This window comes from Epinephelus fuscoguttatus, linkage group LG8 (assembly GCF_011397635.1).
Source record: "Epinephelus fuscoguttatus linkage group LG8, E.fuscoguttatus.final_Chr_v1".
NCBI lineage: Eukaryota > Metazoa > Chordata > Actinopteri > Perciformes > Serranidae > Epinephelus > Epinephelus fuscoguttatus.
The window spans coordinates 35,756,999-35,784,632 of record NC_064759.1 but is presented as its reverse complement, the minus strand read 5'-3'; the positions used below and the strand labels follow the sequence as shown (position 1 = coordinate 35,784,632).

Here is a 27,634-nt window from a genome sequence, read left to right as displayed (position 1 = left end):
TGGAAAAACACATAAACAAGCCAAGGCTATTTTCAGTTAATATAAAATATAAATATGTGTCTAGGTCAGAAAAAGTTCATGAACAGTTTTGTGGGTGAAACACTGTCAGAGGATACAAAACTAGGAAACAGCATGAGCTTTGGAAACGTCCTTATTGTTGCATGGGTCGTGTGTGTGCCCCAGTGCAGGAATAAAGTGTGCGTGTCTGTTTCCCTGCAGAGTGAATGAATAATAAATCACTTCGCTGTCTAGCAGAGGCAGCACGGGGAGATGGGCAGAAGCCGCAGTGGGAGTCAGACCTGACAGAGAATGCATATTTGATTGGTTGTATTAAAAGGACTGGAGGTGAGTGCCTCAGTAACTCAGCTGACTATTGTGGTATGTTAGCAATATGCAAGGATTGCAAAAGGTCAAATCTCTGCAGCTCTCTCCATTAAAGACAAAGTCACCACCCTGTAACAGAGACTTCTATATCATGCACTTTGCTTTGTATTTTTTCCATTTTAAATACTGTTCCATGTAAACAGGTACAGCACTGGTTTGATGATTTTAAATCCTGTCATTTCGGCTACCATTAAAACAATTTGCTTGTATTCAAAGGTGCAGCAGATGTTCTGACCTCTCCTGCGGCACAGCAAACCAGTATTCATGCTTCTTGCCCTGCTGGGCATACTGCTGCATGGAGGCGCTGGCGTTAGAAACAAACGTCTTTTTCATGGGCTTCCCCACCCGCAGACACAGGAACTTATGAGTACGGTGCTTCCGCCTCCCTGTACCTGGAAGAGGAAGTCATCACATGGTCACATAGGCATAAACATTTGTTTAGTTTGACATTCTTGGGAATATGCTTATCTATGTTCTTGCTGAGAGTTAAAAAAGATCGATACCACTCTTATATCTGTACACTATATATACACAGCTACAGCCAGCAGCTGGTTAGCTTAGCGTAGCACACAGACTGGAAACAAGGGGAACAGTTAGCCTGGTTTTGGCTTTTACACTTGTTGCTAGACAGATTTGGGCAGAGCCATTCAATGGTGTGAATCTTGACTGTGCAACCAGTGCACCAGGGTCCAGAAGATGTCATAGGCCCATGTAGGAGGGTGATTTTTTTGCCGCTTGAAGAAATCAGGATGTGATGGTTTCAGTTAAGAGCAGGCTGTTAGATTAGCAGTTATAAATCTGGCGCTTCGACTGCTCCATGCTGCTGATCAAAGCCTAGTTTGCAGAATGGGAGGGACACCCTCAGTTCAGTATTTGGGGTGGGTGTTTAGAGGGTGCCGTTCTGCTGCAGTGTATTGTGGCCTCACTTCTCTGACAGGACAGCGAGCGGCAGCTCAGTGGCCTGGGGGTTTTGATCCCGGACCACTCCGACTCCCCGCCAGTTAGAAAACTTTCTGTTGATACTGTTACACAGGTAAGACTCAGTACTGCCACTGGCCACCAGCCTACTTTGACAATTGGATTTTGGCTTTGATCTACCTGGACAGGCCTCACAAGTAGAGCCTGTGTGCCAGCCCAATTTAACCCCTAGGTGTGCACATCCCTGCATGTATTTGTGGACGAGCTAGCACTTGTGTTTTGGGCAAGGCGAGGACCCAAGAAAGACTTAATGCACTGGGGTCAGTCACTATTGTGTTACACTACTGTAGCCAGGTTAGACATGTCCCCTGTTTTTCAGTCTTTATGTTGAGCTAAGCCAAACTGCTGTGCCTTTATATTTACTGCACAAACATGAGAGTGGTATCAATCTGAACATCTTACTCTCGCAGGACAGCAAATAAGCATATTTCTACCAATATGAATCGATTCAAACAACAAACAAGTTTTGTTATATATATCAAATGTGTGTCATCTAAAAACAAAATACATCTTCTTGATTAATTGTGTATACTCCCTCTAATACTTGCTTTATTTATGTGACCTAGTTTTCTATCTTCTATTTACTGGCTGCTTCAGCTGACATTAGTTATTTTGTGGCAGAAACACAACAGATGACAGAAATAAATGGAGTAGCACATTATTACTGATAGTGGCACTGAGTCTCCTACCCATGGTACATTATCAGTGGCCTATTGTAATGTCACAGCCCCAGGAAGCTGAATAAGACCACTGTGCCAGTGACATTACACTGGCACATATTGTCAGCTCCTGGTTGGACAGCTCAACATAACCAACAATAACGACAGACAAAGTAATATTAATATGCTTAGGCAAGACGCTCAGTAGGACAAATTCAATTTTCAAAATGCATTAATTCTGTATTAATGCAGCTTGTTTTTGAGGTTGCTGCTGTTACTTGTGTGGGCTGTGCTAATGTGCGCAGAGTAATGGGCAGCCCTGCTGAGATCCCCATGAATTAAAACTGTTTTTGCAGCCCCGGCTCTCTGTGTGACGATAATTACCAGGGAGAAAATGGTGAATCTCCTTCCTTCTGTCTTGGTCCCTTTCTTCTTGAGAAAATAAATCTTTGTAGAATCACAACTATGTGCCCATCTACAATGGCACACAAGTGAGCCAGTGAATGTGACATACGTAGTGAGACCACTGTCAGATAACAAGACCAAAACTGTGCCAACCAGATATTAATTAGAGGATGCTGCCATGGTTTTGTATGTTTAGCCAATTAACTGCTAATTGCATAGTATTTGCCAGCCACTTTCTCTGGTGCAGCTTACTTTTTTTTAGTAACTACCTAACTTCCAGTCAGTCGCTGCTTTCCATTTATTTCAGTACACTGAACATCATCCTGCTATAGAAAAGTAATCCATTACAGTGAGCATTCTGCTACTTTTATGTTATCAATGGTGGTAATACAGTTGAGAGAATGGGCTGTTACTTGCTGGTGCGTTCAAGGATAATCTGACATTGTAATCTGAATGTGTGCCACTGAAGGGATTACTAAATATACAAGTCATGTTGTCAGGAAGTCAAACCTAGAAGACAATGATGTGATAATGTTAAACTGGCCATGATATAAGACTCTCTGTTAGAGAACCGGCTACTTGATAGAAGAAATACAGTCATTAGTTAATTGGAGAGCCTGGGAAATTAGGAAAAATGGCTGTTGCCTAGGTAAACTTGAGGCTTGCAGCATTTGTTTTCTTTCTTCTTGTGTTATTTAGCGTAGGATGGACCAAATTTTTGGCTTGACCATCAATACTAACTACACACAGTTAGCATGTTAAACATCTACAACCACTGCTATGGTCCTTAAACGTGGCAATGAACACTACATAACATTAATTCAGGCTTTGGTAAAATTTTGTCTTTGTCTACATCTACACGAAAGCAAAGCAAAGAGGGATGTCACATATAAATAACACCTCTCTGAATGCTGTCTCTGAAGGCGTTTTGATGTTGGGTTTCATCGTCACCGTGTTACCCCTTTGGGCATTAGGTGTGTTTGTGGCATTGTGGTGTTTGATAGGCTTTAGCTTATCGCCCAAAGGAGTGGCCCAGACCACCAGAGCCAGAGATCAAAGAGCTGCATAAAGCTCCACAAAGCCCGGCAAGCGCCGCCATGCTGATAACAACAGAGAAGCTGCCATCTCCTTTCGTCTTTATATTCCAATTACTAGCACCAAAGCAGAGTGGAAACGGAAAGGTTATCAGGGACCAACATGAGAGAAGTGATTCTGAGGCAGCCAGAGAGGAGAGGAACTCACTTTGATAGTCTTTAGAAGAAAATGGATGTAGGGTTGCCGCCAAAAGACAACATGAGGCCAGATTCATCACCTGAACCTATTTTTTTTTTACAAGGTTTAAGTTTTCTACTAATACAAAGTAAATGTGTTTACCTTCTGCAGAGTTCTGCGTGCCCTCCTTTTGCATCTGCTCAACATTCTCCTTTTCCTCCTTGCCTTGTTGCATAGTGTCCGTTTTGGAGACGTCTGCCCCCTCATTGGCTTCCCCCTGTGGACTGGCTGAGACAGAGGTGGCGTCTGTGGTACCAGGGGTGGCTGAGCTTTCGGACCCTGGGCGAGAGGTGCTGCTGCTGGAGCCCTGGGCCTGGCTAGTGCTGCTGCTGGTGGTGGTAGTGGGTGTGCTTGGTGGCTTCTCTGCACTGTGCTGCTTGGATCCCGTGGGGGACTGGCTATCACTTTCTGTGGCAGTGTCTGGTGGATTGTCCTCTGCTTTGGCCGCAGCGGGCTCTTCCGGCTGACTGCCTGAGCCACGGGCACTGCCTGGGGCCTGGGACTCGGCACCTGTGGCCTCCACCTGGGTGACGGTTTGCACAGACTCTGTCGAAGCGCCGGAGGACTTGTCCAGGCGGAGGTCCTCATTAGATGTTTGCTCTTCCTCACGGATGGGGGACAGCTCCGATTCGGTGAAGACGTCTTCGGAGATGGAGCCCTCAGTGCTGCGCGGGGCTGTGCTGCCGCTGTCGTTGGCCCCTGGCTCCCTAAGGCGCTGCTCTGGGTCCTTCTGTTGGGAGGGATGTCTCTCAGCTGGAAGAGGCTCCAGGTCACTAGAAGCAGAGAGAAGTATTAAGACACTTGCAACTCTATTAATAATAAAGGAATATGGTTAATATGTTCCCTACATGCTCTACATATAGAGGCTGTAGAGAGAACAGTTTAGCGGTTTTAGTCAGCATTACTCAGCTGGTAGTAATACTACTAGCCAGTCTGTGGCTCTGGAGGGGCTCATTAATGTCTGAGAAAATAACCCTGATCTCAACTTGGGCTTTTAAATATGTGTCTGTGTTACAAACTGTGTACATGGAGTTGGAAAGATGTGGGTGTTTATCAGGCATGGAGGGTCTAATGGGAAAGACTATTTAGTTGCATCATGGAAAATTAAGATCTGGTGTCTCTGCATCTGCTGATTTGATTTTGACTGTCTAAATGGTTGCAGTCTATAAATGTCTTTATCATAGGATACTTCCCTTCTGACCGATTACCTCTGTATTGATGATGGTTGACCTTTTGAGGATTTCACAAAATATTTATACAGTGAGATTTCTGATAAATAATCATCAGTAATGTGGATGTAATGACTAAGTGGGTAAAGGCAAATGATGGAACAGCTGGAACAGTCTGGTGTGATCAGAAAATGACATCACTTTGCTGTGATGCAGCCTTTAAAACCAAGAAAAGACAACACTTACAATATTCAAAATCTAAAACAATATCTAGTCTCATAACATGATATAATACAAATATATTGCCCAGCTCTACTTTATGAAGTAATGCATAAAAATAAAACAGAGGGCTTAGGAATATGAGCATATATAGGGGTTCAGGTCATACATATACACAGTCTTCATTGTGAACACTTTTGTTTCAAAATGCTGAAGCCACATTTGCATGACAGGAATGGTAACAAAAAGAAAGCAGAAACCACAGTCAACTGGTTAGATGAACTCTTATTGAGGTAAAGCCCTGTTGTTCCTGTCTGAATATAGCGCACACCCAGCACAATAATCCCAAATGTACAGAGACTCTGCACAAACCCAGGCACAGAAATCACCTGCATGGACAGAACAGATGTCTCCAAATGCATAAATACTGTCACATCAACTTTTTTGCATTTTTGAATGATAGAATGTTTTTGTTTCATCAAATTTTCAAGAGTGATTTATCAATGATCATAAAATACTGTATCTCTATTTAATTTAATGTACAACAAAACCCTATTCTAACTGTACAAAGACACAACTCAGTGTCTCATGCCAACTGTCCATCTCTTGAAAACCTTTAATAAGGTTGCAAGATGAAATACTTGTATTCAACTAGCACAGAATCACACTCTGCAAGGCACTTGTTGCTCATCTGTGTGTTCATACAAAGAGAAACCGAGAGGGAGAGAGGGGAGGGGGGTCAGCAGAAACAAGGAGAGAGGAGACACAGACAATGGAGCACAGCTGAGGAAACAGCTGGCTCAAACACCAGTCATTTGCCAGCACAATAACTGCTCCATGGGCAACACTCAACCGGTTGAATACAGTATTGCTCAGACCCTGCAACCACCAGAGGACACAGAAATAAAACACTACACCATATTTCTCCTTGCATAAATTGTTCTTCAACAACAACACTAAAACAGTTCAAATGAAGGAAAAAAAGAAAAACACAGACAGATCTGTGGGAGGGAACACAAGTGAGTCCTCTGAAGTGGCTGCTTCCCAGTGCATAAAGAGGTGAGCAATCAGAACGTAGGAGGGTGCAGGCATACTTCATTAACCCTGGTGTAATTGCTGTTTCCTTTTTATTTTGGTATGTGGGGGGAAAAGAATTAAACTGAAAACTTAAGATTGGTTGCTGATGCAATCTGACCGTGGGTGCAGCAGAGAATGACAATGATTATTGCGAGGTTGCTGCATTTCTTTGAGGGTGAGAGTGGGAGACAGGCGTTCAGGATTAAATTGTGGGGAAAGATATAAAGTGTAACTATACTATTCTTATATACTATAAGAATAAGAATGTAAGTGGGAGTAAATTAAAGTCAGAAGTCAGTGTTTACAGCTGCTTATACTTTAAATAACAACATGTGTAGGCATCATACAAGGCTCTTCCATCAACAACACAGAATATGTGTGATATATGATTTTTCTTACTCGGGCACAGCCTCTCTGATCTTGGGGTCTGTTATCTCCTTGCAGATGGCAGCAGACTGCACTTCCTCCAGGGGACACATGATGCCATACTCTTCGCACCCATGGGCCTGAACCAGTGGGTCCATCCGGTGAGGGTCAAACATTATGTTGTTGGGTGTCACCAGCAACACCCCGCTCACCGCACCCTGAATTGACGCAGGAGAAAAGAGGAATGGGTGAGGAACAATGGGATCCATCAGAACTTTAAATACATAAAGGGACAGCTTAGCATGTTTATCTACCACCAAAAGATAATCAAAAGCACCTCTGTCACATAAACAACTGGAAGCCAAATCAATTTGAGACCACAAATGTCCTAAATCAAGTAGAAATTATTGACTGCCAGCAGTGACCACTTCAGAGCGTTCACTCGGTACCTTGGAGTGAATCAGCAGTGGTTCAATAACATGGATCTGTGTGTGTGTGTGTGTGTGTGTGTGTGTGTGTGTGTGTGTGTGTCCCAGAGAGCATGACAGCTGCCTTGACATAGCAGTGTGTTGGCGCACACACATACACTTTCAGACAGGCAGTGATGGAAAAGCTGGGTGGAGTCTGTGTGTATTTCAGTGTAGGAAGTCCTGGGAACTGGCTGCCATCCTGCCTGCACTGACTCAAAACTGACTGAAGCACAACACACAATCTGACGAGTGAGAGTGTGTGTTCAGTGGTGAACGTCCATGTACTGTATGTTTTCTTACTTTTGAGCTTGTTTTTTTTAAATTTGTTTTTTTTTTTATAATTGATGATATTTTGTATTATCCCTCTAAACAGCAAATCTTATTAAAGGAGCTCTATTCGATATTCAGAGCGTATCTATGATTCAGAGACTGTCTGCATTCGGCTGACAGGTGGCTGAACCGGCAGCTAGCAGCCAAACCCCCAGGAACAGCATCGAGCTTTGAAGCCAAAATGGCCAAACTGTGGAACTACTTCAGGTCTGTCACGTGATGCCATGGAGTTCAAATAGACTTTTTCCCATAGACTTACATTGTCAAATTAAACGTCTGTAAATCCATGGATATTTTTTGGGCATCACTACCCCGAGAATTGACTGGTTTCACTATTAGGATTTGATCCAGTCAGTCTGCAAGCAAGCTTAGAAGCCCCGCATTTAAATAATTTCATCTCCATTCAAGTCAGCGGAGGGCTAAATTGGAAGTTAGCGGCTCAGCTGTTTGATCTATGGGCTATACTACACAGAAGATCCAAGTATTTTTTTTACTCAGGATGTCAAACTGTTTTGGCTTCATGTGCCACTGAGCAACTTTCATAGGAATGAACGGTGGCCCGGTCTCCATCGTTGTATCCAGTCCACTTCATACATGTTGTTGATGCTAAAATGAATAGTGCTAATGATGGAGCCAGTGCTGACAAAGCCAACAGTGTTAACCCTGGGGGTGGAAAGTGGGGTGGGCGCAATGTTTCCACAATTGTGGTGGTCAGTGGTCCTGTTAGTGCTGTATGGGGGATACGCACCAGGGACTCTCCTGCACTAAAAAGCACACACACACACAGTCAGACCATGGACGACAACAAAAGAAGCTTGCATTACAACACACACAGAGGGGCTATGACTTTGTTCTCTGCTTACTTCACTATATCTGTTAGCTGTTTGCTACTTTATTAATGCTCTGAATATTGTACAGAGCTCCTTTAAGGCTAAACAATGACACAATCAGATTCAGAATCAGATCTTAGTAAAAAAAAAAAAAAAGAAAAAAAAAGAAAAGAAAAAGTATTAAACAGTGATCTAAGGAGAGAGAGAAAGAGAGAAGATCCAAACTGCACCGCAGACCTTTTAAGATCCTGGATTTAGATAACTCAGTTTACAACACTTTAGGGAGCCACAGACTCCCTGGTTACAGGCCATCTGAACAACATTAACTATAATCAGCAGAAATTAAACTACAGTCAGCAGGAGAGGGACTCCTCTTCATATGCTGGTCTACAGGGTTATTCATTTCTGCCCACACAAGTGCCCCCAGTGTTTAATGTACTCTCATTTTATCCTCACTATGAGTTTCTTAAATAAATTTAACAAAAAAAACCAAAACAAAACAACAACAACAACAAAGATGAACTAGGATGCAACTATTTTATGAGACTTCAGTTGCAAAAGATTTTAAAGCATTTTGGTGTAATGACTTGTTTATATCTGCCTTAGTGAGTGATTTCATATATTGCTAAAAATAAGATAGAAGGGCACAGGTTTAGCAGCTGAAACAGCAAAGGATTATTATGTTTTCACAGACAGAAAAACTTAAGGTGCTCGCCACAGACAGCACTGTGCAGCAACTGGATTCTGGTCTGCTAAAGTGGAGAACTTGGTATTTTTGCTGATTGGTTCTTGTTTTATGGTGAGATTGTGTACATCCCCTAATCTCAAAAGAAGCACTTGATCTTCGATTGCATGTGTGGTTCACAACACTGAACAACAAACAAAAAAAAAGTAAAACAGCTTTGATGTGAAGTGAGTCTAAGTGTCTTACATTTCTTTTATTTCAATTCCACATCTTCAGCCAGTCCCTTTGAAATATGAAGTGTGTTGAGCATCTGCAGCTGGCAGCTGAGCTGTATGATTATGTATTTGTAATATTATATATTTAGTCTGATAACATAACAACCACTTCTTCTTCTTCATCTGTTACATTTAAGAGAGTTTTTTTTTTTTTTTTTTTTGCAGCCGACAGTTTTACTTTCAACGACAGCAGTTTGCAGCTGTCTGTCACATGACCAGGAGGTTACAGGGTGATCTTAACATAGGTCTCAAAGATGAGTGTATGTTTTACACTGAATCTTACCTGGTCACCAGTGATGTACTTGCAATTGATCTTGAGGAACTTCTCTGTGAGGGCCTCTTCCTCCTCGGAGGTGGATGACACCACTCTGGACTGGCGCAGAGCAGTAAACACTGGAGGGTGAACGCCTTCTGGTCTGGGGGGGCCATCAGAGTCCTTTGAAATAGAATGGGTGGGGTTCTGGACATTAGTATGGACTCCATTAGTTCAAACATACCTTTATAATACACATAATCTTTTACTGAGGCGGAACTAGTTTGTCCTTCATCACAATAAGCAAAAAATTGAACATTTAAAAGTGAAGAGTCAAATGAAATTACGTAATGAATCTCAAACTGTAAAAGCTGTGTTCCACTTTATCCTCCTGCCCATAAACAAATATCTGTACAAATGCGTCATGCTGAAATCTCTAAATAGCATTCAACCAAACAGACTAAATAATAAGCACTGTGGAACAAGCATAGCTTGGTTCACTTGGTAATACATGGTGTAACTAATTTGTGCCTCATTCCATCAAACTAATGCATTTGAGTCTCTAAATGTATTATCTATATATAAACAGATATTTTCTGCACAGCGGGACAATCAGGTTAAAAGAAACCCAATGACAAGCCAAATGAATGCTTCTCCTGTGTGCCTGAGCTTCACACAGGCAATTAGGTGAAAAACATTCAGAAGAGATTGAAAATTTAATTATTGTGTTTTTGGCACTACTTGATAACTAGTTAGTGGTCAGGGGCGGGTTTGGAAACTGTTGAATGAGGGGCCAGACTGAGGCACAGCTGCAAAGAGGGGGAGCACATTTACAAATGCATAAAAATGTGTTAAGAATTAAAAGTTCTGATTCTCTGTATTGACGAGCAGTACGTTATTTTTAAATACCAGGACTGCCCCCTAAGAGTCAACTGAATGTTAGTAGACCACAAAGGTCATTAGTTGGCAAAATATCATTAGATGCTTAGCCGCAGAAAACAAACAAACAAACAATCAAAAAACAAAAGAACAAAAGTGAAACTCTATTAGGAGCTCTGCCTTGTCAAAATAAATCAAAAGCTATATGACTGGACCATGTGGGACTTTAATTTGAAAAGAAGTGGCCACGCTAAGCAGTCAGACAGGAGTCACGTTAATTAACAGGGCTGGTACCTGTGGTTATTACACATGCTAGTTAATAACATGTTGGGCAGGAAATCATTTTGAGAAGGTGAAGGACAATCCCAAGATGATATGTAAACTCATCTTCATTTGTCGACTACAGACATGACGTATCATCTGAAACATGCAAGTAGCTACATGCCCATTAGCCACTTAGCACAATCATTACTGCTTTGTTGACAGCGTCATTAACAGGCGGCTCACTCAGTGTTTGATGTGCACTTGTAGATAAAATACAGGCCTATATTAATGAAGGTTCATTAGTACGGTTTTGTAATTCTCTGTAATGTAGCACAGTGTTAACATTAAGTAATTAATTAACAAAATATATAATTTAATAGTTTATTTAATATCATAAACATGCGGGCAACTAGAAGTCTAAATGGTCCTAAATGACGACTATTGATGGACTAGGAAAATTCTTAGTTGGCAGTAGCCTTGTTAGATACAATGTTTATTCAGTGTATTTTAATTCATTTGAATGAATGAAAGATAAACAACTGTAAATGTTCGATTATGAAAAAACAAATATAAGCCATAGTCATGGACAGAATGGGCCCCTGCACACAGACACGTTTGTGGTCATTTTGCCTCTCTTAAAGATGGTTGTTTTAACTCTCTTTATGGTCCCTCTGTGTCTTTGTGGTTGTTTGATTGACTTCCTAATAAGAACAAGACGTGCAAGGGCCCTGGCATGCACACAGTTCAGTAATCCATTCATAATACTAACAAGCAAACTATCTAATTAGGAGTGGGAATCAACAGATACGGTAAGATATATATGTATATCACAATACTCAAGTCACAATACAATATTACTGCAATTTTAAAAAAGTATTTCCCTGCTGGAAGAAGGGTCTTTTCATTAAATTGCTCTGTCTGCGCAGTAGAGAGATGCAAATACTTTTGACAGTGGTGCAAAGTGACCAGAGAAAACGGATGAAAAGGGTTGCTCAAGAGGAGCAAACCTTCAACTACCAGAATGCACTGCACCGCACTACGCCAATAAACGCTCCTGGACTGGACTGGTGTATTCTTCATGCATATATTTCTTTTGGTTGGATGAGCTTGAAACGTTTTTTTTCATACAGGGAACCTTTTTTTGTGGCTGAATTTGTGTTTCTGGACTGAGCGGTAAAATAGCATGAACTGTGGATGGTTACCACAACGTCATTGTAATGTTGTCTTGTAAACCCATGAGGGCTGGGCACATGTAAGTGTGCATGACACAAAATAAAAAAAATCAATCAATCATATAGAGTAAAGTACATTAGCAAACAACTGTATGTACAGTTGAATGTTAACTGACCCAATCCAGTGAAAAATAATAACCCTATGATAATAACTATGTATATCAATTACATATAATAATAATAATGATAATAATACATTTTATTTATAAGCGCCTTTCAGAACACTCAAGGATACTGTACAGTAATAAAACAAAACAATAAAAACACAGCTAAAAGCTACACAGAATGAAATGGAACAATGCAATTACAGAGAGTGTGATATCTTGAACAGGTGGGTTTTGAGTCTAGATTTGAACAGTGAAAGAGAGTCGATGTTATATACACACATCCTTTATTCATTAGGGGTTAAATTGAGAAATCAAAAATATGTGGTGCCTTTAATAAAAATTAATTTATGACTGATTAATAAAAAACAGATATCTTCCCTCATAATAACTAATCTGTCGGTGATCTGCCAGATGCTCCACAGCCAAGAACTAATATGAATGATGTCTCAACTACAGTACGCTGCTCCATTATACGTTGGCATACACACTATAAAGCAATATTAATGAAGTAGCACTTCACAGAGTTGCCATGTGCTACAGATGGTGTGTCTGCTGGGCTGGAAACACAAGGTGTGGTGGGTTTGGTGTTTCTACCAGTGGCCTGCTGCCATGTAATGTCTGAGCCACAGGAAAGACTGACTGAAGTCTGTCTGAATAACCATCCACAGGGACAACTCTCTCTGAGGCATTTTGTAGGGCAAAGCTGAGCGTTGGTCTGCTTGACTGATCAACGCTCTGCAGGATGGACTGTCTGTGACACTGAGTGACTGCTGGAGGAGTCAGATCGGATGGAAAGATGAGAGGAAGTTAGGGATGGGAGAAGTAGGGATGGAAAAAGACAAAAAGGAAGTAGAGGCTGCAGCAGAGGCGACTAAAAAAAGAAAGCGGTGCAAAGCTGCTGTGGAGAAATGAAAAGACAAGGAGATAAAGACAGCTAAAGGCAATGAAAGAGAGTGATTGGAGTGAGGACAAAGAACAAAAGGGAAAAGGAGGACAGAGAGGAGTGTGTGGGAGTTATCATCGAGGGGGGGATTTTGACCAGGAGGGGAGGGCGTCAAAAAGCCGGTGGAGAAGTGAAGTGAAGAGCAGTGAAGAGCTTAGAGAAGAGAGCCCGAGCCCATAACAACTGTCTGCTGTCCTCCTGACACCCGCCCCCACGCCTCCCCCTCTCCGTCTCCCAGTGCAGTCGACAAACAGCCTGCAGCTACTGACCCACACCGACACAAGCAGCCCAGACACTGGCAGACAGGGAAGGCTGAGGGGGCCGGGCCAATCTGTTACAGCCAAAACAAGCCTCTCTTAACAAGCAGAGGAGAAAGGGACCTAAAAATGTAAAACGGAGATAAGGAGGAGAGGGATCGAAGCTGAAAATGAAGTTTCAAGAACATTCTTGAAACCAAAAAAAAAAAAAAGAGAGAGCATCCCTGATCTATGAGAGCATCTACGGTTGATGAGTTGCAGATCTGAGTCCCAGCTGCTGAAGATGAGGACTGTGTAGGAATCTGAATTGGCTCGTCATCCACTTCAACTGAACACACCTCACCTACACAACTGCACTTAATCTCTCCACTTCCCGCTAGAGTCACTTCCCAATGACTCATTCAAGCTGGCCTTCCTGCTCCAAGGTTAAATATGAAAAGAGAGGCAGCCTTTTCACCTTAAAGAAAATAAAAGTTAAAGGGACAGTTCACCCAAAAATCAAACACGTATTTTTCCTCTTACCTAGAGTGCTATTTATCAGTCTAGATTGTTTTGGTGTGAGTTGCAGAGTGTTGGAGATATCTGCCATAGAGATGTCTGCCTTCTCTCCAATATAGTGAAACTAGATGTTACTTGGCTTGTGGTGCTCAAAACTCAACAGCAATGTCTCTTTCCAGGAATCATCACCCAGTTACTCAAGATAATCCACAGACCTTGTTGTGAGCAGTTTCATGTAGGGACTATTTTCTTCCAACCAAACTACACCCATCAACCATATCACTGCACAGAAGGAAGCATGCATCTACTCATGGACGAAAGGCTCATGCTCATGACAGTGTGAGATGTAAATGTTAATGACGTCCTCCTTGGCTGAGCTGTAACATTAGCTAGCTCAGTGGTACAAGGTGAGCTAGCAGTAGATGCACACTTCTTTCTGTGTGGCGATATGGTTAGCGGGTGTTGTTTGAAAGAGAGAAAATAGTTCCAGAATGAAACTCCTGACAACAAGTTCTATGGATTATCTTGAGTAACCCGGTCATGATTTCTGGAAAGAGACATTGCTGTTGAGTTTTTCAAATGTAATTTTTTTTTTTTAGCACTTTGAGCACAACAAGCTGAGTGCCATCTAGTTCCATTATATTGGCCTCAGCTGATATCTCCAACACCCAACAACTCACACCAAAACAATCTGGACTGATAAAAAACCCCAAAGGTAAAATTTAAAAAAAGTATTTTTGATTTTGGGGTGAACTGTCACTTTAACACTGACTAGAACACACCTGGGACCAGAGACACACGTGTCAACATGTGCGGCACACACCTGGGTTGAAATGAGCAGCTGCAGGTGTCCAAACACGTCCTCCCTCGTGGAAATGCACAACAAACACTGTCTCCCATTCCCTCTCATTAAATCTGGCACATCTGAGAAATGGGTGTAATGTGTTGGTAACAAAATAACACCCATCCACATAAAAGAGGACTGTGAAGATGCACTGGCTGTCCACCAGCTAAGAGCTGTAGCTCATAAAGCAACACAAGGTGATAGGTATTTTCTTCTGTTATAGTGCCAAATGTTGGTTTGCAAAGCAAAAAAAAAAAAGATAATGTTGCAATTGCATTTGTATATTAAGTTGCTGTGTAGGATGATGACCGTCTAAAATCAGAGGAAATAAAATGAAAGAGTTAACAACAGTGAGATTAAGTTGGTCTGTTCATCTGGCTGCCAATGGTGGCATATTGTCAAAAGCTGACAATCTGTCCCTTTATTCATCTTTCAATGTGAAATTCTAGTTGGGAAAAACAAAAATAAACCTTGGCTCACTTCTTCATCATTTCATTTCACCAAGTCATAGCCCGTGCATGGAACCGGATGGAGATGGTGTGATGATCATTGCTGTATAACTTCTTAATTTCCACCCTAGGTATTCTCCTGCACAGTCATGCTACATCTGCGACTCATCACGTGATCCAAAGCTCCAATCATATCTCACACAGATCATACACAAGCTGCCAACTCCTCTCTCTTCCCTGTGGTTCCTCCATGACTACCTGTGCTGCTCACTCCTTCCTGCTACATGCTGCTATTGGCTGCTTGTGCTGCTCTGCTTTCTCCAACACCAACTGCTGACACACACACACACACACACACACACACACACACACACACACACACACACACACACAGTCTACTGACTGGGAGAACTTAAAGGAACTTCAGCCCCCCCCCTTCCGAAAAAGCCCAGTCTGTTTTGACTGGTCAGGGTATCCAGGTCTTCTGCATCTGTACTCTCTTGGTGCCTCTCAAAGTCAAGGATGCTTCCCTGATAGGATGGTTCCTTACAAGTTGAGTCCAACAGAGGCTAGGCAAGACTCCCTCCTAACACTTGGTGAACATACATTGGAAGCCGAGTACCCACGTGTACATCATTGAAGAGGCCCCACCTTCAATATTGGCAAATTGTGCGTCAACAATTGTGGGTACTTCATGCCCGCTGAGAACACACATGCATTCTTGAAAATTCTTTCAAGGAAGGACTCAGTCCTTCACATTACAACAGTCCTTTGGTGGGATTTGATGAAGTAGCCTCCTTGAAATTCAGTTTAAGGATCCTTCTTTGACTCTGAGAAGCACCAAATATGTCTCTGCACCATCATTGCAATCAGGGGATGACTGTAATGGAGACCAGCAGCAATTTCTGCCATGAAAAATCACCAGTACAAGCTTCTAAATACAACTGGACATTTTCCAAAAGGAATCTGATCCCAAATATTAGCATGAAGCTACCTGCAGCGGTGCACTTGCAGTCAGGGGATGAATAAGCATCGATGCACTTTCTCCCATTAAAAATCACCATTAAAAGCTACTGAGCACAACTGGACATGTTCCAGCAGGAATCTGATCTAAAATCAGGGAGAAATTAACAACATCAGTAACCAAGGTTACATGTTTCCCTGGTGTTAGCATGTTGCTACATTTGACACTGTACTTGCTGCTGGGGAATGATTGTGTAGGCAGGATTTTCTCCTCTTAAAATCACTAATAAATACATTCCAGCAGAAACAAGATCCAAAATCTAGAGAAATTAACTACATTGGCAACTTAGATTATATTTCCCTGACATTAGCATGTAGCCACATGTAGCAGTGTAGGAAAAGCATCATAGGTCCCCTTCACAATCATACCAGTATTTTTTAAAAAGAAAACAATTCCTTCCAAAACCTTCCAGAGTGAGCACTGAGTTCTCTGAGAGGTGTTAATCTGACAATTTGACTCTATTTGGTATAGTGGTATACATACATCTGACGGATCAATAAAATATTATGCTTTGGAAGGTAAGAAAGCATCACCCTGCCAGTCATCTCACATATTTCAAGTGAATATTGCTTTTCCAGACTGCTGCTCTCTTTGCTCTACTAAAATCCTCTAATATATGACCATTGTTTGTCCTACACTGGCCTCAGTGGCATCTAATATTTTCTCAGCTGGTCCTGGAGTATAGTACTGTGAGGGATCATACTAAACTCAACCGTCTCTTTATTAGGCCCCATATTAACCTTCAGCTTCATACAGATTTTTCCTTGAAACTGCTAAACCGTACAGGTAAGGTACGGTAACTGACAGCAGTTGTATAGTAAAGAAAAAGGGTGAAGAACTAGCACAACCTCACTTAAAAATCCCATACTAAAGACAAACAGACTTTATTTGACCTCATTTAAGGTAAGTCACGACTTGTCAATGTCCTGAAGTGACCAGATTCCAGTCAGTCATGGAAACAGGATTTTTTCAGTGCGTGTGACATCAAAGGGAGAGAAAGAGCATAGTGCAGCATAGTAGACTGGCTGCAGCACTGAAATGCAAAGATGAAAGAGCTGCTGTGCTGGTCTCAGACTATGAGTAACCGCTGTGGAGGGGAGGGGGGAGTGGAGATGAGGGTGGGAGGAAGAAGGTGGGATGGAAGAGTATTGAAACGGACGTACAGAAAGAGAAAAGCTGAGGTGAGAAAAGGAGAGGAGGGGTGCTTGGCAAGAGAAGGCCTGACGGGGCCACCAGGAGCTCATCTCTGAGGGTTTTTAGGGTTTTGTGGAGGCATCACAGTAATCTGCTCTATGGGGAGCTGTGAGGGGTGCTGACACTGACGGTGGGAACAGGAGATGGGTGTAACTGCAATAGATGACAGCTGTGGTGGGGCTACACAAATCAATATCCTTTTAGTTTGCAACCAATACTTCTCCCAGTTAAAAAAAGAGAGAAAAGTCTAGAAAGAGGCATTCAAATATGGCTTCTATCCAGGCCAGTGTGGTAGCGAAGGACAGAGGGGTATATTGTAAATATAAGAGATATTAAATCAATAAAAGCATTCTGTAGTAGTCCATATAAATAAGAAAGATAACATTTTCTAAATGTGTAATTTCTTTGACAAATCTATTTTAAAATGTAACACATATTAGTTGCATTTGTCTCTATGTAATAATGAAGATCTCAGAGAGGAAGTCTGCAGGTGCCACCCAGCTTTGACCTTGTCAGTGACACATGGTGCAATCAAAATCAATCCATAGCTCCACCTTGTGGGCATGGCTGTGTTCTGCAAGAGGGAACACACAATGGTTGGGATTCATCACACGTCAGTAGCCAGAGGTCCTCAAGTACAGTCTGTACTGTTGTTCATATTACCCAAAATTACAGCCTGATGACAGGAAGGCACCCTGATAAGCTGATTAACTGAAGCTGCCATGTTAAAAAACAAGACATCATTTTACAAGGTAACTAAATGATTCTCACTTAAACACAGCAGGCTTAGTGGATGTTGGATTTTAGGAAATGAAACCTGTTCATCTAAGTGAAATCATCACAAATGTACCTATGTGGCACCAGACATAAAGGTAATCTAAACTGGTCCTACTTCCTCCATCACTAATTTTAGATCACACCCCAGTGGAAGGGAGGAAGGAAGGACGGAAGGAGGGAGGCAAAAGAGGTGCCAAAAGAGGAAGAGACAGAGAAGGTCACAGTAGTAGCTGTGCCACCATGGTGAGTAAGCATGTGTGTGTGTGTGTGTGTGTGTGTGTGTGTGTGTGTGTGTGTCAGTATGAGCATGAGGATGGTCTGGATAGGACAAAGAGGACGCGCCTGCCCACACAGATGACCAGAAAGCCAGCATGCCAGTGAGTCTGTAGCTGCCAAATAATCCAACGACAGCAAGACCGCCAGCCGGAAAGTCAGCCAGCTTCCCATGCATGAACACACACTCACAAATACACGCACACATATGTGCGCGCGCACACAACCACACGCAGTCATCCAGCCTATGATCCATGCCTGCAAGATGTGTTACTTTTTGCTGCCAGTACCAGCAGGCCAGCAGGCAGACCGAGAGCATGAAGACACTTCAGAGCTGCCTTATCTGGCCTTCAACTCTGTCACAGAAACACTTAACAACATGGCTGGATGTAACTTTTACCTTGCTCACTGAAGCATGACCAGTGTTGTGCATCAAAGCACATGCTGGATTCATATTTTGCAGCAGATACTCCATAGACTTTCGATTTGACACCTTGGTCAAATAACCCCTCATTCTCCTCTGCTTTCTTACGATGGAAATTGAAAAACACAACTCACCTTAACTTATCTGTTTCAGTTCTTTCTAAGTGGACACTTAAATCAATCTTATTTCACTCCAGAATCTGGCAAACTATAAGTTCCTTTAAAGTCAATCTTTAACACCTAAAACTCCCCCTCCATGGATGCATTTAAGGCATGGGGAAAAGAAACAATACATGAAGACACCTGACATGATACAGTAACACAAAAATGCTCCATCCAATTTAAAGTGTTAAACAGGTTAAACTATTCCAACGGTGAAACTCCACAGCATCTTCCTGGAGGTGTCTGCACAATGTGATAAATGTAATTCTGCTGGAGGCACTTTAAATTGCGACTACGTAACTATTGTAGGAGAAAACTAACATGTTCTTTCCTTAGCAAACAAAGTGTCTAATACATTAGAAATAAGACACACTCTTACTTGTTCAGCACACTCAGGGGACTTAGCCTGGTATGACCACTGACTGTATATACAAAGATGGATAACATGTCTTTACTTCCTCTCACTGCACAAAATGGCACCGCCATCTTGTGCTGGTTATGTCACTTGGTAACAGAGATTGGGGGTTGGAGATGCCATATCGAGATCCCGCCCATACAATCACCCAACTCAATCTTAAGTCAATCGCAGCTAACATATTACTGATGGTTATTTAACAAAAACCTCACTATGTATATATTTTGTGTTAGCACCAATAATCAGTGCTACAGTATCAATATAATATCAATATCAAGGTCTTTGATAAAAAATAATGTGATATTTGATTTTCTCCATATCACCCAGTCCTGATCACAGCTGTCACTCATGACACATCATTTTATAGCATGATATAGCCAATTACAACCAAACTTATCAGAAACACTAGAATTACCGCCCAGTGGTTGTATGCTTCCACATGCCAGTTTCTCACAGTTTACATGTCTGTGACAACATGTATGCTTCATATACATACATACTATAAGATCTATATGTTGTCACAGTGAGGTTAACCTTTGATCTTTTGGATATAAAATGTCATTACTTCATCATATTATCCTGTTTGACATTTGTTTTTTGTTTTTTTTTAAGTTTTGTCATAATTAGCACAATAATTCTTTAGTTATGGCCAAAAACACATTTTCTGAGGTCACGCTGACCATAATCTTCACCCACTAAACTATAATCAGTTTATTCTTCAGTCTGAGAGAATGTTTGTGTCAAATTTGAAGAAATTCCCTCAAGGTATCATGTTTACAAGAATGAGACAGACAAGGTCACAGTGACCTTGACCTTTGACCACAAAAAATTAGTCAGTTCATCATTGAGTCCAAGTGGACATTTGAGCCAAATTTGAAGAAATTTCCTTGAGATGCCTTTGGTAACGGCTATGGCCATAGTCAACACTTCAGTGTACATCAGCGTGATAAGAACTACCTTAAATCAGAAACCATGATCTTTGGAAAATATTAATTTGACATTTACTTTGATTTACTAGTTTGGCCCATTTCCCATTCGCTTAACATGGTGAGGGCGGAGTTTATGACCTATACTGCAGCCAGCCATGAGGCGGTGACCAAGATGATTTGGCTTCACTTTTGGGAAGCTGTCAAGCTCCATTTTTATATAGGGTCTATGGGTTTGACCAGTAGCATATGGCGGCTAATGTTAGCTAATGTTAATGAACTCAAGCTAGATAATGTTGTGTAACTGACATTATTGAGTCAGTTCTTTGACTTCATGGCTCTTCTACACACATGCTACTGTTAAACTACTTAAGAATTTACCACTATCCTTTAACTACCATTGTTTAGCAAAGGTTACACAGAGTCATCAAATGTATAACTTTTCCTCTTCTGAGCTGGTTAACTACTGGGGATTTAAATTTTCTAAGGTGGCTGGTACCATAACACGACCTAAAGATGATCATTTTTGGCAAGGCCAAGACGAAGACTGTTCAATGTGATGGGACTTTTTACAACAAATAATCTTACTTCAGCGCTTCTGGAACCACCTTCACTTCAGCACTGGCTAATGATGAAATTTGGTCCCCCCCTTTGTTGCTTTTCCAAAGGATGTCCATATTAATCTGAATCATAACTCATCATTTTATTTGTGTACTTTTCTTTTGAGAGTGCATCATGCTTTTTTGAGCCTTGTGTTGTTTTCGTGATCTGCGTTCTCATGTACTGGCTTTATTTCTTGGGAAACTGAAGCATTCAACAATGTGAACCTTAGCAGAGTTTCATTAAAAACAACAAATACATATGATTTTTGTTTTGGTTTAAATAAGTAGACACACAAAATATTCTGCAGTGACACAACCTCTGTTATGCATAATTGCTTTGATTATTTGACAAGCTATTCGTACATCTTAAAGGCTTTTGAAACATCTGGTGCTGACTTTTTACATCCAAAAGTAAAAGAAGCATCTGAAAGGAGTTTCTCTTCAAAGCACTCTTCTTCATCGGGGTATACTAGCTATTCGCTGTTTTCATTGCTATTACTACGAACCTACCAGAACCATTTATTTGGATAATATCCTCATTGAGATGTGCGTGCAGAGCACCAAAATTGGCTTGTAATTAAAAGATGCTGGGGATTCTGGAGAAAAAAATAAATAAATAAAAGAAGTCGAGTGAGTTATTAAGGTCCTTCCTGTGGTTTAAAAATCAAACAGCACCTGGATACTGCTTGCTTCTATAAGACTACCAAGTACCACACACAGGAAGGGAAAGAGATAGCAGTGTGCAGGCAGGCACACACAAACATGCAGAGTTGACAGATACAGACGCACACTTTCACACACACAGACAGACAAACACGGATACACACACAACGCCTCCACAAACACATACAGAGCTGGCACATCGGGTGAGGTAATGTTCCCTCCCTTCTGCCTTCCAAGCACACTTCCTCCGCCTGGAATAATTGCTGCCTGGCTGCTTGTCTGGGAAAGCGAGCTGCTCCGTTCATTAGTTGCTCTAAATATCAGACACAGCATCACTTTTAAAGGCTTAATTTCACTGCAGTCACAGCCCCTTTCTCTGATCCTCACCCATCGAGAGCCGCAGAGTATGCTCCTGTTCTCGCAGGCATGACCTAAATAGATAAGCAGTAAATGAACGGGGCCCTTTCTTTTGGCAACCGGGGAGAAATTAACGGACAGAGATGAGAGCAGGCGAAAGGGGAGCGCTTTGTGGTGGGAGGGTGCAGAAACTCAAGTGAAGCAGCAGTGACAGTGATGGCGATGGAGAAAGCAGTATCCATTTTCTTGCAAAAGCGGCAAAACTAGACATCCGTTTCCATGGAGACCAGCAAACAGTCATATTTCTTAAGGGACCACTGGGCTTCCTGCCGTGCTTAGTGATTGGCTCATTCAGATGCTGCAGACACAGTACCTGAGGGAGATGGCTTACACTGCTGGTCTTAGAGCTGCGAGAACAGGATGTGTATGGCTGACAGGACCTAACCTGAAGTCACTACAGACACAAACAACACGCCTTTAACCTCTGGCTCTAGTTCTCATGTGACAACGGTGAAGCTGAGAGGGACAAGTGGGAAAAATGTGATGTAAAGTGAATGGGCCATATATTTTAGAGCAGTAATAAACTCAAAAACAAAACAACAAGGTGATACTATTATTCAAGAGATACTGCACAGATTTTTGCTTTAGCAAGTACCCTGGCTTATCACCATACATTGTTTATATGCAGCACTTGGAGGTGATCAGACACACATCTGACCACATGTGCAATTCGTGTCATTTCCATGTTCCTGCAAAGAAACTACAACAATGAATCAAACCAAAACTGCTGTCAGCAGCTTGCATACTAATTAAGAGCCGTGCATTAGCAGAGACCTTTTCTCTAATAGCCTGTTTCACACATGCACTTTGTTCTGTCAATGCTCCAGCAATTCCACATGTCAGCATCATGACTGAAAAGGACCACAAGCTGTTTTTTCCCAGAAAAGTTGCTATGGTAATCTGTTTCTCCCTCCATAGGTCAGTTTGAATATGAAGCAGACATTCTAATGGATGCAGCACACACGAGGTCATGGTCTTCTTGGACATATAAATATATGAACCAACACATGTAACTGCATGTTTTGCACTTCCTTCTTGTGACAGCAATATAATAAGACATATTTAAGTATTAAAGGAAATTAGCCGAATGCAGACAGGAAGTAAACATATTTTTAAACTGTGTTTCTTTGTGTGACTAGACATTATTTATTTAAATATGCTTAAGTATATGCTATATTTAAGCAGCTTACTTGGCTACATTTTGAAGGGAAGTTTGAACAGTATTGTCCTAGATGGTCTGATTTTTACTGCACCTTGTCTGAGTTCTCTAGGATCTGAGCAGCGGAGGCATGGCAGTTTTAGACCCTGGGGAAAGTGAAAAACAGAACAAGGCTTTTTGCTAGAAAAGCTAATTAACATGATAAAAAAGAAGTCTAATGCTGCTGGCTAATTGTCTTGTTTTGAGCTGCTTTGACTACTCAGTTAAGATACACCACTGATCTCTCTGAACACGTCAGTCAGGGCTGAGCTGAACAACCACACGCTCATAAAGAAGATCAGATTGTGGCTTGTGGAAAGTTGGAAGTGTGTAAAGCTTGACTTAAGGTTGGGTGCTCGACACTTTTGATTTATTTTATTTTTATTTATTTATTTAACCTTTATTTATCCAGGTTTGCCTCACTGAGATTAAGAATCTCTTTTTCAAGAGGGACCTGGCCAAGAAGGCAGCAAAAGTTACAGACACACATTAAATTGATGAGTGTTGCTTGACTGTAATGACGTATTTTTGACAGAACAAAAGGTCGCTTGAAACTTTCCTTTTATGTCATGCACTTGGAGAATTTTGTTACATTGCGCATGATCATATTTTGTTTTGCAACCCACATCGACTTCAACCATTCAGCGTCTCTGTCCACAGAAGCAGCTGTCTGTCAGCAGTAGCAGCTCCTGAGGAGCAGAGAGGACAAGGCCGGCCAAATTGCTTTCACCAGGCTGACTGACAGCAAACATTTACTGAACCTAAAAAAATTTTCATGTCATCCTCATGGGAAGAAATCACTTTTTACATGTATTGATTCACTAATGTTATTTCCCTGCCCACCATATCGAGTGAGTGTGAATGTGCAGCTCACAGAGAAACCGGGAGCTGATCAATCAATATAACAGATATGGTTAATAAGTGAAAAACACATATGGAGTGGGATATCTGTGAGATTTTAACAGCTGTCCGTGCAGATGATGCTTCACTAGACAAACTAAAACAGATTTGCACTGTAAAAACACAGGGAACTCTGACTACCATAAGATAACTGAAACCTTTTGCTAAAACATAATTTGACAAAAACACGCGACTGTTTATCTTCTCTCGAGCAACGCTTATCAAATTTGTTGAGTCTTACTATAAATCAGGCTTAAGTTTATTATCCTACCTATAATTCATATGACATTTTTATCATCAATTTTTTGTGATTTTATTGGTGAATCATCCTTGCTGCCTTTGCATCAAAGACAACAAAGAATATAAATCTCAGACTTTATTTGATTTTAATGTCCTCCTTCTCATGATGCCAACTCAATTACAGTAAACCTACATTGTCTGCTGCCTTACAATCTGTTTTTAGTTATGAAAGCATAATAAAGACAACATATGTTTTCTTGGATAATGCACTCTAACAAATCACCTCACACTTTCCACAAGTGCCTCCACAACAAAATGAAGAACAGTTTGTGAAGCAACACATATGTCCTTGATGATGACTTTATGTGAAACATAGTATACACACAACACTTCCTGTCCTGTCCTTGGAATGTGTGACCCATCCTTGGAAATGATTGGCAATTCTTGTCTGTTTTTGCCCTCGACAGTGTGACACATCATCTTGGATGTTCACCTTTAGGCTGACAATGAACAGGGCTTTAAAATGTGACAGCAGTGGTTGAAGGATAAGTCAATTTATGGTGTGTGTGACAGGTTGTATATAGCGGTGACAGGGAGGCATGGACTATTCCTGTTGGGTTGGTTGTATATGTGCAAGTACTGTACGTGAGACACTGTGTATGATAATCAGGTGTAATGAGTCTATTGTTTCTGTTGCATGATATCTTGTCTGCTTGCAGTTCCTAAAATTTAAGATGGAAGGTATTGTGGCATTGAATGCATTTGTGATATATAGCCTTTGGCAGTTCTCTGCTGGTAAACTTCCTTATTGATCATAGTGAACTATTTCTGACCAAATTAAAGAAGACAATGGCCCCACATCAAACACTTTAGTTCTGTTAGCTGTCACCTGAATAGTAACATACTTTAGCAGGAATGAGATTATTACAAAAAGACCACTAACATCTATTGCATGTAAGACTAATAAGTTTTAGATCAAACATCTACAATACTATATTTCATACAGTTCTTGATTCTGCCCACAAATAGCATGAAAACTGTTAATACACTTATTCTGAGTGTGTGAGATTGTGCATCAGAGGTGTGGTCAACGTACCGTCACCTTCTCTAAATCAGCTTCTGAGGAGGTGGGAGACAGGGGGCTGATGGGACTGAGGGAAGGAGAGCTTCCGACACTGGAGACGTACTCGGGATCAGGAACATACAGAACCTGCAAACACAATCCATGTCTGTATTTACACAGGCGCTGCCTTTGTGCAAACACGCATTGTACACCACGCACGCACACACAAGGAGGGGAAAAAAGAGAATCTCTCTTTCTCACACATATGCATACAGTTCACACACAACCCAACCACAACACTGACAAGGCAAATGACATGAAATCACGTGAATAGCCTCAGGCCACTGACAGGGATAAATGGAGAAGGGAAAATGACGGTTATGATGATCAAGTAAACTTGCTGGAGTTCGCAGTTATGGGGATGAGGGAACTGATAATTTTTACGTAGTTAGCACATGGTGACAGCCAAATTTAGTTTATTTCTATACAGGACAGCAACTACCACATATTTTCATAATTTATACCTTTGTTGATTATTTTCTCGATTAACTAATTAATCATTTAAATAATAAAATGTCAGATTATAGTGAAAAATGCCCTAGGAATTCCCAAAACCAAAAGATATTTAGTTTAATAACACAGAGGAAAAGGAAAATTAGTTGAGTGTGAAGCTACAGCCAGGAGACAGTTAGGCTTACCATACAGACTGGAAACAGGGTAAATCAGTGGCTAAATTCTTTCAAGTGTCACAAACCCAATGAAATGACTTGTTTTAATATCAGGATTTGATGCATTTGGTCTGATAACATTTGGAAAGTCTAGCGGGGCCATAAGATTAAATCATTTTATTCCCATTCAAGTAAGCAGAGTGCTGAACCGGAAGTGGCAGGCTCAGCGGGCGGAAGTCTCTAATGTGCTTGCTCTATGGGTCCAGTAATGCAGAAGGAGATAAGATAAGATATTTTGGGGGGCTTTTTTGTCATTATTTGATAGGACAGATTTAGCATGAAAGGGGGAGAGCATGGGAATGACATGCAGCAAAGGGCTGCAGGTTGAAACTGAACCCCAGCCCGCTGCAGCAAGGACACTGTCTTGGAACATGTTGGACCTGCTCTACCAGGTAAGATATTGGGCGCCCCCTACGCAGCTCTTTTAATACATGCATGGGTTAAACTCAGTTACGGTAGACTGGCTCTGTCCAAAGATTTAAAAACAATCCTTACCAGCACTTCTAGAGGTCACTAATTAACAAGTTATCCTGTGTGTTTTTCTCTGTAAAGAAACCAACGTGTAAAAACCACAAGTTGCCGTTTAAGGGCCCTGCTGGCTGTTTCCAATCTTTATGCTAATTCAAGCTAACCATGTCCTGGCTGTAGCTTCATATTCAACATACACGCACGAGAGAGTGGTATTGATCTTCTCATATAACTCTCAGCAAGTAAACTAATGAGAGTACTTTGCCAAAATGTTGAATTTATCTCTTAAGAGAAGCCCTCTACATGTTCATTACTGTATAACCTGTATAATATCTATTTTCAGAAAAAAAGATAAGTGGTTTTTAAGCCTTTAAAGGGGAACACCACCTGAATTAAGATTTTAAATATGTTATTTCCATGGCCTAGAAAAGTTCACTTAATATTTGTGAATATGAGCTACTCTCTCAAAGCCTGAAACCAGAGAGGGAAGTGTCAAACTTGTGATATCATGGGATGTAAAGGCTGTGGCTGCGTCAGAGACAACGACCCACAGAATATTTGTATTCTTTTTGACACCAAAATGAGCTTTTCAACTGTAATGTGCTTAGTTCTAAAACAGGGAATGTACCCATATTGACTGAATCACAATGTTTGTTTACAATAACATCCAGGTAGAAAACCCCTGCGTCACACATATAAAATTAAATGGTGCTGAGCTAATGCTGCCACAGTTGGTTAGTATTTAGCCATCTTAATAAGACATACCTATAAAATATCAATATCAGTTTGACTGTACATATATATTTAGAATATTTTCACTGCTTTACCTTGCAGTTAGACAGCCTTTTCTGACAGGGGACTGAAGTTGTTATCTCAACGCCACCAGACTCCAGTGACAAAAACAGGAGTTCAGGACTAACCAAGTATCAGATAGGTTAGTGTGTAAGGTAAAGCAGAGAAGATATTCAAAATATAGCTTACACTTACACTAATATCGATTTTTCATGTAGGTGTTTTAGGTGGCCAAATTATGTTTTTGCTGTGGCCCCTGATCTACAGCAATAAATTGCTTTGTGTCTGTGCTGGTAGATTTGGTTTTTCAAAGACACGAGCAAAGCAACACTAACGTTATATTGAATAAGCACAGCAGAAACGCAAGATAGATCGGACGGTCATGTTTGACTATGTATCCTTGAATGTTACAGTTACGGCTGAAAATAACAGAAATATATAAGATTACCAGTTATACAACTGTCAGTTGTCTCCCTGGAGGTGATCGTTGTTGTTAGTGCAATGTCACTGTGATTCGATCTATA

At 41.2% G+C, this 27,634-nt stretch overlaps 1 protein-coding gene across 3 annotated transcripts in view; it reads right to left on the bottom strand.

Annotated features, from left to right (window-relative positions):
- The window catches only part of oxr1a (oxidation resistance 1a), a 209,276-nt gene that overhangs the window by 15,981 nt on the left and 165,661 nt on the right, over positions 1 to 27,634 (bottom strand). For all 3 annotated transcript variants that reach the window (XM_049584533.1, XM_049584531.1, XM_049584532.1), the window contains 5 exons: positions 25,156 to 25,269; positions 9,403 to 9,555; positions 6,563 to 6,747; positions 3,801 to 4,471; positions 620 to 776 (listed from right to left, as the gene is read on the bottom strand). In XM_049584533.1, coding sequence (XP_049440490.1) covers positions 620 to 776; positions 3,801 to 4,471; positions 6,563 to 6,747; positions 9,403 to 9,555; positions 25,156 to 25,269 — 1,280 coding nt within the window. The remainder of the gene's footprint in view (positions 1 to 619; positions 777 to 3,800; positions 4,472 to 6,562; positions 6,748 to 9,402; positions 9,556 to 25,155; positions 25,270 to 27,634) is intronic.